General features: G+C 41.2%; 1 protein-coding gene across 1 annotated transcript in view; it reads right to left on the minus strand.

The window, feature by feature from the left end:
• Nalcn (sodium leak channel, non-selective) overlaps positions 1-12,336 on the minus strand; it is a 273,950-nt gene that overhangs the window by 56,106 nt on the left and 205,508 nt on the right. The window contains exons 21-22 of the mRNA XM_055609597.1: positions 876-977; positions 388-457 (exon numbers count right to left, since the gene is read on the minus strand). Of these exons, the coding sequence (XP_055465572.1) occupies positions 388-457; positions 876-977 (172 nt within the window). The remainder of the gene's footprint in view (positions 1-387; positions 458-875; positions 978-12,336) is intronic.

The following is a 12,336-nucleotide window of genomic DNA, read 5'->3' on the forward strand; positions in this document are numbered from 1 at the left end:
GGACACAGAAGATAGCCTGGTCCTCTGTCTCTTACAGTCTTTCTGTCCCCTCTTCTGCAGTGCTACTGCACCTTAGGTGTGGCTGTGCTGTTCATATATCAGGAGGGGCCAGGGACTCACAGCCAGCTGTTCTTTGAATTTCGTGTTAGTCTTTTGAACTGAGGCATGTGCTATGCATCGGATGTCTATATTTTTGCATTTCTGTATTTCATGGTCTATTTCTGGTACCTGGCCATGTAATTTGCTTTCTGAATTTCCTGACTCCCTCTAATAGGAAAACATTTAATGATGATAGAAAAACTCAGGCATAAGAACTGTCTAAGCAATCATTTAAATACACATTTCTAATCAAGTTTCCAAAATCCAAAGCTTGGCTTAAGAACTCACATCTTGAGTTAAGGTTTCAAGAGATTTGCCTCTGCTGATCCTCTGGCTGTTGGATCCATGTCTTAGTGACCTAGAGCAAGCACAGTCAACTTGTCAAAACATCCTAGGACGTGGAGTTTTAAGTTGTAATTAATAATCATGAGTAAAAGATTGATTTTCCTGATATATCAGAAATGACTCATTTCTTTGTAAAGCAAAAGCTTATGTCTATCCACAAGTCTTTGATCCCACCTAACAAGATTTCAGATTTTTGTTCTTTCTGATCTTAAAAGTGAGACTTTGGCTATCAAGAAAAGAATCTTTGAAGTAAAGATTTTTAAAATCTTTGAATCAGATAGGGAATTTCTTTATTGTTACCACCAGCAGCTAGAACCCAGGTCCTCACCATGCTTGCTTGCCAACAAGGGTAGAGGCCTGGGCTTTGTACTGAGATACTTGTAAAGTCCTTTTCTGGGTGTCTTTGGAGTTCATCTTCCTGGAGTATTTACCTGCGCTCCTGGCGGATGTGATGCTGCACGCTGAGGATCGACCTTTCCTTTGCTGGCTGCCCCTCGAATGATCCGCTCAGCATGCGCTGTCGAGTGCATGCTCTTGCAAATGAAAGAAACGCTAGATAAATGCATGGTTTGTGCACACAGGATGAATAATACATCACTGCTCATAGCTCTTATTAACTTTAAGGAAAAACCAACAATAAGGCAAAATACATCCAATAACACATAGAGGAAATGACCTTAAGGCTTTGTGCCAGAAACACAAAACAGAAGTTCCACAGCCAAAAGGAGTGAGAAGGTAAGCAGAAATCACCTCTCCCCTTTGCTCTTGGTAAGCTTTCTGTAAGGATTCTGCCAAAAGCAGGGCCGGCCATTATGTTGATTTCAAACTTAAACATGGAGGTGTCTATGAACCCTCAGGAAGGTTTGACTTTGTTTTTCTCCAGATGGACCCTGCAATGATGACATGCATCTTCAAAAGATGTCTGGATCCACTTTGAGCTGCCTTTATGTGCAATGGGTACAGGGTCATTTGTAGGAACATGGGTAGCTTTTTTGAATCCACACGTCTGAACAACGATTGCTGTCCTTCTCCCAGCAGCCATCAACTTCCAATAGCTTCCTAGCTAGTGGTGGGACTTCACGAAGCCCTTCTCCATCCATACTGGGATTGTGGTTGGCTTGCTACTATGTAGGTTGTGTGTGTGCATTTCCTGCCACTGTGAGTTCATATGTGCAATGGCCCTGTCACATCCTGAAAATATTGTTTTGCTGAAGACATCCACTATTTCTGGCTCTTACATTTCTCTGTCCCCTCGTCAACACTGCTCCTTGAATTTGATGGGGCCAGGGAGATGGCTCCGTGGTTAAAGTAGTTGGTATTTAAACATGAGGATAGGAATTCAGATTCTCAGAACTTACACAAATGCCAGCCAAGAAAGCAGGCATGGCAACTCAATGGGTAGAGACATGGGATCGCCTACATCCAAATACACATACACGAGCTCACCCATATACTCACAATGCACATGCAACCACACACATACAATGAACACGCTTTTGACACAAAGGAAGAGAATCATAGTGTATATCCTTGAAAAAACTCTCACAAACCCAATGGATGTAAGTGTATTACCGAAGAAAAGACCCAAGGATTCCTGCTGTCACTTTTTTTAGGAAGGAGCAAGGACCAGTTACACTGAAGTTGACAGTTTACCACAGAAGAGAATCTGTCAGGTGACAGAGGGAGTTGTACTCATTTCTAGAACCACAATGATATTGCATAAAGAGAAGCATTTCCAGGTTCAGCTAAGTTAATAAAAGTTAAGCCAAGTCTCCAATATCGAAGGTGGGCTTTTGAAAAAGAGACTGAAAAACAAGAAGACATTTTGAGAGTACCTGTTTGGAGTAAGTGATATTTTCCCTTAAATGCCTGGACCACAGCAATCTGTATGAACTGCCAGAATTTAACCTTCAGTCATTGTTAAGTAACTTTTACTCTTTTATCACAACACTCATCCCCTAAGTTGCTGAAACCTATGAACCTAAAATTAAAAAAAAAAAAAAAAATCCAACCTAATTAGAGCATGTCAGTTTGAATGTGAAGGTCCTTCCTATAGTGAAACAGTCTTGGGCTTAGTTTTATAAGCACTGTGGGGTTATGTGTCCAGCAGCCCAGGCTGAAAATGGCTGGACACAGTTGCTGGGAAGTGTGTTGCCAACTCCAGGCGCTTGCAGCCTCTGGAAGCCTACTGTGCCCTCCCTTACTGAAGGCAGCATCAACATCTTCACAGAGTGCATAGTGGCTTTTCACTGTGGCTCTCTTCTCTCTCTTCCCCCAACAATATGGCTAATGGGGTGAGGAGAAAGTTGGTCCCTTATTTTATTTTTGTCTTTTGATTCATTTATTTTTCTCCAGATCTAAGGAATTCAGAAAGCTGTATCAGAAGAGGCTGGAGCTTCATGTGTATCGGAATTTTAATTCAGAACATGACTGCTCTGGCAAGAGATCACATCCGAAGACTTTTCAGGGCTGTAGGATCTGGCTGGAACACAAACACACCTTTAATCTCAGGAGACAGAGCCAAGCAGATTTCTGAGCTCAAGGCCAGTCTGGTATAGAACAAGTTTCAGGTAAAGAAAAGCTTAGGACAAGAAATGGTGGTTCACACCTTTAATCTCAGAACTGCGGAGATGGAGGCACACAGATCTCTTGCGTTCTGATCTGTTTTGTGTAGTCAGTTAAGTTGAGTCAGTGAGTTGAGAGGCAATGCAGTGGAGCTGAGTTCATGGCAGTTCAGTTTGTGAAATCCAGAGGCAGGTTTTACTGGTAGAGTTTAGAGACAGGTTGAAGAGAATAAGCTAAACACAGGTGAAGACAGAATGAAGTAGAAATTGAGGAGGAGCCGGAAGATTAGAACTTATTGCTGAAGTAAGTACAAGGCCAAGCAGAGCAATTCAGTTGGAGGCAGAGAGAGAATACAGTTTGCATCACTCTGCTTGGAGAGGAGTTTGAGCCAAAATAGCTGAGTTAAATTAGCCATCAATAATTCAGAAGAACTAGAAAGGGTGAACTTATTCAGCAGTCTCAGAAGCTGAAAATATCCTAGGCTTGGATAAGATTATATGGAATCTAGAAGCGTCCAGGATTAGGCCTAGGTTAGCAGATAAAGCCTCTGAGATGACAATTTTATCAGGTGAATAAAAGCGAGCACATATGGGGGTAGATCCAAGATGACAGCTCTGACCATGCAGGGTATCTGAACAGCAGCTCAGCAGTGAGAGCAGAGTGACTGGCAGGCCTTCCTGTGGGCCCTAAAACCTTGACGTCCGTGTTTCACAGGGAAACTCGAGTGTCCATCTTCAGGCCACCTGGCCACTACTAGAAAAAACTCTCAGATTCCTGCTGGGCACAGCCACAGCCCTAGGTCACTGCCCAAGGCGTCCCCCACCCCCTTCTGTGGATACCTTCCTGGCACCAGGGGAACCAAGGTACCAAGCTCTGACCTTAGGGCTCACTCTCTCTGTCCATGGAGTGGATCCCTTCTGGTACCGGGGGTGAGGCTCCAAACCTGGGTGCCTCTCTCACCATCCTGTGGACAGCTTCTGGCACCTGTACTTTGCCTCACCAATCTTGAGCACCCACTCTCACTGATCTATAGAGCAGTACCTTCTGGTACAAGGGGTGGGGGCAGGGGTGAGGGTGCAGCTCCAAACTCAGGGCCCACTCTCACCTTCCCGCAGACACTGCCCGGTACCAGTAGCTCCAAGTTCCAAACTCTGGCACCCACTGTCACCATCTCTGGAAAGGATACCTTCTAGTACCAGGGGTGCCCGTGATCCCAAACTTTGGGCCCACTCTCACAATCCCTGGCAAGCGGCTCCAACCTTGGGCCTCCCGATGCTCAGTACTCACAGAAACAACCCAGACACTGCTTCAAGGCTCAACCCATCTCCCTAAGGAGACCAGAGAGACCTCTGTGCTCACAGGTTCTCTAAAAAGGCGATTCCAAGCAAGCACAGTGCTTGAACCTCAGAGCTAGAAAGCCGGTGGCAGGGCAAGCTGACTCCTGGATTTCCGTCTTCGAAAGGAAGATCCCTGAGCTCCTGAAGAATCCGCTTGCTCCTCAGGATCAAACATCTGAGGAGACCCACAGGCAATTCCCTGAGAACCACCCACCAGTCTGAAAAGGGCTCCTTTAGGAACATCCTTCCTACCCAGGGCTCCTCCTGCCTCCCTGAGAACTCCTGTGCGAAACAGGGTCCAATATCCACTGCCAGCAACCACCAATGGCTGCAGGTCAGCATGAAAACAACCAGCAAAGCCAAAGCAGCAGGGCATCCCGCATTATCCAAAGGCAAGCAGACCCGGATGCCCATGCACAACTGAAACATCTACGCTTATGAAGATGATAACAGAGAAAATGAGTAAAATCCACAAAGAAATACAGCAAGATTCAGTCAAAAAAGATCGAGGCCTTTAGAGAGGAAATAGTTAAATAATTGAAAGAAATAAAGAAAAGTTCAAACAAACAGGCATAGGAATTGAATGAAAGGGAGGAAAATACAAACAAACAGGTGAAGGAAATAAAAAAATGGCTTAAGATCTGAATATGGAAATGGAAACATTAAAGAAAGCACAAACTGAAGAAATTCTGGAGAGGGAGAACTTCGGGAAGAAAACAGGAAATACAGAGGTAAGCACCAACAACAGAATACAAGAAATGGAGAAAAGAATCTCAAGTGTAGAAGACACAATGGAAGAAATCTATCCAAAAATTTCCTGACACAGAAATCCAAGAAATCAAGGGTAATATGAAAAGAAGAAACCAAAGACTAACAGGGATAGAAGAAAGAGAAAATTTCCAGCTCTAAGGACCAGAAAAATTTTTTCAACAAAATCATAGAAGAAAAATTTCCCAATTTTAAGAAAGAGATGCCTGTAGGCATACAAGAAGCCTAAAGAATACCAAATAGATTAGACCAGAAAAGAAAATCCTCCAGCCACATAATAATCAAAACACTAAATGTAGACAACAAAGAAAAAAATATTAAAAACTACAAGGGAAAAAGGCTAAGTAACATATAATGGCAAACCTATCACCTGACAAATTCACACCTGTATTCTCAGCAGAGACCATAAAAGCCAGAAGGTCCTAAGCAGATGTCTGGTAAACCCTAAGAGACCACAGATGCTAGTCTAGACTACTATACCCAACAAAACTATCAATCACCATAGATGGAAAAAGCAGGATATTCCTTGACAGAACCAAATTTAAATATCTATGCACAAACCCAGCTCTACAGAAGATACTAATAGGAAAACTCCCACCCAAAGAAGTTAATCATACCCCCCCAAACACAGGATATAAATAACTTCACTACAGCAAAACCAAAAGTAAACTAGCACAGAAATAGACTACCTCAACCAGCATCAAAATAAAAGGAACTAACAGTCACTGGTCAGTAATATCTTTCAACATCAATGGACTCCACTCTCCAATAAAAAGATAACAACTAAGAAAGGGATGCATAAACAGGACCCAATATTCTGCTACATACAAGAAACACACCTCAGCCACAAAGATAGACATTACCTGAGAGTAAAGGGCCGGATGGTTTCAGAACAGAATTCTACCAGACCTTCAAAGAAGAGCTAATGCCAATACTCTTCAAACTATTCCATAAAATAGAAAAGTCACGAACATTACCAATCTCATTATATGAGGCCACCGTCACCTTGATAACTAAACCACACAAAGGCCTAACAAAGAAAAAGAATTTCAGACTAATTTCCCTTATGAACTTTGACACACACACACAAAAAAAACCCAATAAAATACTTGCAACCTGAAACCAAGAACACATAAAAATTATCATCCACTATGATCAAGCAGGCTTTATCCCAGGCATGCAGGGATGGCTCAATATAGGGAAATCCATCAATATAATCCACCATATAATCAAACTGAAAGAAAAAAAAATCACATGATCATCTGATTAGATGCTTAAAAAGCATTTGACAAAATCCAACACCAGTTCATGTTTAAAGTCATGGAGACATCAGGGATAGAAGGCCTATATCTAAACACAATAAAGGCAATATACAGCAAGACTATAGCCAACATCAAACTAAGTAGAGAGAAACTTAAATCAATCACACGGAAATCAGAGACAAGGCAGTCCACTCTCTCTGTATGTCTTCAATGTAGTACTTGAAGTCCTAGCTAGAGCAAATAAGACAACTAAAAGAGATCAGGGAATACAACTCCAAAAGAAAAAAGTCAAAATATCACTATTTGCAGATGATATGATAGTATACATGAGTGACCCTAAAAATTATACCAAGGAACCCCTATAGCTGATAAACACCTTCAGCAGTGTGGCTGGATACAAAATTAACTAAAAAACAAACAAACAAACAAACAAACAAACAAACAAACAAACACCAGTAGCCCTCCTGTATACAAAAAAACAAACAGGCTAAGAAAAAAATTAGGAAAACAACACCCTTAAAAATAGCCACTAATATCATAGAGTACCTTGGTGTGACTCTAACCAAGAAAGTGAAAGGCTGTTTTGAAAGAAACCTTTAAGTCTCTGAAAAAAGAAATTGAAGAAGATATCAGAAGATGGAAAGATCTCCCATGCTCATGGCTTGGCAGGATTAACATAGTAAAAATGGCCATCTTACCAAAAGCAATCTACAGATTTAATGCAGTTCCCACCAAAACACCAACACAATTCTACAGACCTGGAAAGAACAATTCTTAACTTCATATGGATAGAAAGGAACCCAGAATAGCTAAAACCATCCTGTACAATAAAAGATTTTTTGAGGTATCTCCATCCTTGATCTCAAGGTGTACTATAGAGCAACAGTAATAAAAGTGGCATGGTACTGGCACAGAAAGAGTGGAGCAATGGAATTGAATTGATGACACAGAAGTAAACCCACACACCTATGTAACACCTGAATTTTGACAACCTGATTTGTGATGAAGAAGCAAAAGCCAAAAAAAAAAAAAAAAAAAAAAAAAAAAAAGGTAGCGTTTTCTACACATGGTGCTTGTCTAACTGGATGTCTGCGTGTAGAAAAATACAAATAGATCCATATTTATCACTCTGCACTAAAGTCCAAGCAGATCAGAGATCTCAACATAAAACCACTAAATCTGTTAGACACACTAAATCTGTTAGAAGAAAGAATGGGGAAGAGCCTTGAATTCATTGGGACAGGAAACAACTTCCTGAACAGAACACCAACGGCACAGGCTCTTAGATCAACAATCAATAAATGGGACCTCATGAAACTAGAAAGTTTCTGTAAAGTAAAGGACATGGTCATCAGAACAAAACGGCAGCTTACAGACTGGGAAAGGATCTTCACCAACCCTGTATCTGACCGAGGGCTAATATCCAGAATATATAAAGAACCAAAAAAATTAAACACCAACAAACCAAATAATTCAATTAAAAAATGGGGTAAGGAGCTAAACAGAATTCTCAGTAGAGGAATATCAAAATGGCAGAGAACACTTAAAGAAATGTTCAACATCCTTAGTCATCAGGGAAATGCAAATAAAAACTACTCTGAGATTCCATCTTACACCCATCAGAATGGCTAAGATCAAAAAACTCAAGTGACACATGCTAGAGAGGATGTAGAGAAAGGGGAACCCTCTTCCATTGCTGGTGGCAGTGAAAACTTGAACAACTACTTTGGAAATCAATCTGGTGCTTTATTAGAAACTTGGGAATAGTGCTACCTCAAGATCCAGCTATACCACTCCTGGGGATATACCCAAAAGATGCTCTACCATTCAATAAGGACATTTGCTCAACTATGTTCATAGCAGCTTTATTTGTAATAGCCAGAATCTGGAAACATTCCAGATGTCCCTCAGCTGAAGAATGGATACAGAAATTGTGGTACATTTACACAATGGAATATTACTCAGTATTTAAAAACAAGGAAATCATGAAATTTGGAAGCAAATGGTGGGAACTATAAAAGATCATCCTGAGTGAGGCAGCCCAGAACCAAAACGACACCCATGTATATACTCACTTATAAGCAGATATTAGCCATATAATATAGGATAACCAAACTAAAATTCACATATCTAAAGAAGCTAAATAACAAGGAGGACTCTTAGGAGGATGCTTAATTCTCAATCAGAGGGCAAACAGGATAGACACCAGAAATGGTAGAGTCTACCACAGATGTCCTCTGAAAGACTCCACCCAGCAGGGGATCGAACCAGATGCTAAGACTCACAGCCAAACTTTGGACAGAGCACAGGGAGTCTTACTGAAGAAGTGGGGGACAGAAGGACCCAAAGGAAACAAGAATTCCACAATGAGACCAACAAAGCCAAAAAATCTGGGCTCAGGGGATTCTGCAGAGACTGATGCATCAACCAAGGACCATGCATGGAGAGGACCTAGACCCCTTGCTCAGATGTAGCCGGTAGGCAGCACAGTCTCCAAGTGGGTTCCCTAGTAATGAGAGCAGGGGTTGTCTCTGACATGAAGTTGGTTGCCTGCTCTTTTGTCACTTTACCATGCCTGGCGGGATGGCCTTGCCAGGCCACAGAAGATGAGGACCTAGGCAGTCTTGATAAGACTTGATAGGCTAGGGTCAAATGGTAGGGGAGGGCAACTTCCTCTTTCAGTGGACTAAGGAAGGGTGATGAGGGAAGAGGGAGGGTAGGACCAGGAGGAGATGGGGGAGGGGCTACAATTTGGATGTAAAGTAAATAAATATAATAAATAAAAATATAGTAAAATTACTTATCATACAAGTCAAAATGATGATAAAGAAAAATGTAATTATTTGTCAAGGAATTAAAAAACACACATGGGAATTATGGCCTCTGAGTGATTCATACAAGTGAACATGGGTGTCGGTTTTCAGTCCAGCTTGTTATCAGAAAACCTTTTCTCAAATGTGTGGAGTAGCCAAAAATTGGCTTTAATTTCTTTTTACCAGATTTCCTCCTATTTTCACAGCAGTCTTTACTAAGCAAGAATTAAATGGCCAGTAACTATGAGTTTCCCATTAACAAGCAGGTTAACTTAAAATGCATAAAGTCAAGAGATACATTGGAGGCCAGCTTAGGCCTGGATGCCTTCTGGTTCTTCAGTGGTAAGTCTCCATCTGAGACTTCCTGAGCCTTGAGAAGAGCCCCCTGCTCATCTTCTCCCTGGCCAAGGCTCCTACCTAATCTGAGCACAGTGCAACCAGGCTTACAGGACCCATGTTACCACCCCAGCCACCTCGTATTGAGGGAGCACCTTCAGCACTACAGTGTCTGTGTGTTGTTGCCCCTAACTCTGTTTGGTTGGTCTCCTGAACTGTGCCTCCTCCACATCTGTGTAAATCAAAATTAACCCTTCTCCATTCCCATCATCACTTTCTTGTTGATACTATTGTTTGAATAAATGCTCTGACATCACCTTCCTTTCATTGGGTATGCCTATAGCATTTTAAGAAATTATAGGTAAAAGCCAAGCTTTTGTTGCTAAAAACTAAGAGCTAATACCGATTTAGCATACACATTTGAGTAAAGGCATTGGTTGGGGCAGATTACAGTGTGTTTGAAAGTTTCTGAAGGAATATTCTCCCACCCAACTTTTACTGCAGGATTCTATTAAAACTAAAAAGCAAAACTCTATTCAAGGCATGCTCTTCTGTGTCTTACAGAGTTTATTTGTCTTTCAGCATTGTTTCATGGGAAAGAGAAGGATACAGATGAAGCAATTTCATTGTAGATACATTAGTTCATCTACAAGTATGTGGAAACCCGTATTTCTATTGTACAGTGAGCACAGAGGCCAATAATGGATGGAGGATACCTGCGTTACCTGTGTTAGATACCTGATACCATTCCTTCAGGTGGGAGGAAATGATTCTGAACAGGAGTTGGAGTTGGAACACAGGAATGGAAAGAACACATGAAGGACAATCCTTTGGCCTCAGGAGACAAAGAAACAGGCCCAAAACATGCCATGCTAGTATGTTTCTTCATAGCTCAAACAGATTCTCACTTGTTGGTCATGTAAAAGGCCTTGGTATTTTGTAAAGCAGTAATAATGGGGAAAGGACATTTCTACCAATTGGATGTGGAGAGATGATGTTATTACATTCACCTTCCATCTTTTTATTTAATCTAACCCTGGTTATTTTATTTAACCCTGGCCCATGGTAAGTACCACACACTCTCAGAGTGAATCTTTCTACTTTTGTTAATGCTCCCTAAAACTGTCTTCACAGATATAAGTTTGTTTTCTATGTGATTCTAAGTCTCATTAAGTTGACAACCAGTCTAGACAAACCATCACCCAGGGGCTCTGGAAGAATCTCAATTTACCTAACACCTTGTGAGGGTCTGACTCCTATATGCAATCATGTGAATGACTCGGGAAGAGAATGTTCCATCACTCCAAGAGCATACAGGCTTGTCAGAGGCCCAGCTAGAAAATCAATTATGCTATGATTTCTCACCAGTCTGGAATAATTTTTTATGCAGCAAACAGGTATCTAACACAGCTGTTTTTTGCTGCCTTTAACCTTTCAGCTTCCTATTGTTCTTCAGAAAAAGATTAACTCAGAAACTCAATGTGACTTCCAAAGGCTTGTTGACCTCCTCCTGATCTTACTTTTTCTGATCTCTTCTTTTGCCGGAAGGGATTCCATTCTCTCATGCCTTTCTCTTTGATTATTTAGATCTATACATACACCACACTCTCAATGCTCCAAGAGGGCAAGCAAGGTTGTGTTTAAAGTTGTTGAGTATTATGTTTTAGGCCTTGAACAATGAAAGTGCTCCATAAATATTTGATGAATGAACCCTGAAATGCTGCAAATATCAAATATTTTAATTTGTTTGACCCATTCATACTTGTGAAGAATGAAAGTCATCATAAGTAAAATAGAATGTCTTTATAGGCACTTTTAATGGAGTTATAATCTTATCTTTATTTCAAGTTGGAATACTGCATCACTTCAGGTAAATAGGCTGCACACCTAGAGCAGATAAGATACCAAACAAGAATAAGAAAAACGACACCCCAGATGTTGCTTCTCATAAGTACAAAATTTGTTTTTATCTGTGTTGTCTGCAAACTGGTGGAAGAACATGAAAGTGGATATGAAGTTGAGACCCCCCAAGAGCTGACCTCATTTCAGTCTCTCGGCCTGAGAGTGAGCACATCACTGGGAACTGACTCCCCGTGTATCTCATCTTGCCAGAATCTGCTGGCAAGCAAAGGATTCAGGGGTACAGGGTGTTTGCCCCCAACCTGACAAATTTCAATAGCGATAGATGTTCTCAAATGACGAGCTATCATTTGCCATTTTAAGTTTTCACTAATCTTTGTGTGTTTGTTGGGCTCACTGAAAAAGCTCTTCTCATGTTGAGAAATCATTTTAGGCTTTAGGCACAGTCTCCATTTTTTTTTTTTTTTTTTGAGGAAACACTAGACAGAGTAGAGGTGCCGAGGTCTCCAGTATCTTCCCTGCTTCTTTTCCTAGTGAAAAGTCTGAGAGGGCTATGTGAGTTTCTATGCAAACTGGTGGAAATCTGTGCAAATAAGGACTTTCTTAGAAAGTCCATTTAGTGGCTTAATATAAACAACAAAAAACCCAAGCCTGCCTGCGTGGCTTCTGGAAGTGAGAGGCACAAGGCTCTGCCTAGTGAAAAATAATGAAGTCTTTTGTCTTGTGTGAGTGAGGAGAACGTCCATTATGCAGGCATATGTAATCTCTTTATTCCTGTTCCCCGGGGGAGAATTACAGAGAGGCATTTTCCTTTTCCCAGTTGGGGTTAATGTTATGCCCTCTCTACCTTTGAAAGTAAAACAAGATGAGGACCCCTGATGATGGCTCAAATGTGGGAATATTCCTCAGCAAACACACATTCCCAGTTGCAAAAATATTACCCCTGGTTTC

The sequence above is a fragment of the Psammomys obesus genome, unplaced genomic scaffold (assembly GCF_907164565.1).
Source record: "Psammomys obesus unplaced genomic scaffold, mPsaObe1.curated_primary_1811, whole genome shotgun sequence".
Taxonomy (NCBI): Eukaryota; Metazoa; Chordata; class Mammalia; order Rodentia; family Muridae; genus Psammomys; species Psammomys obesus.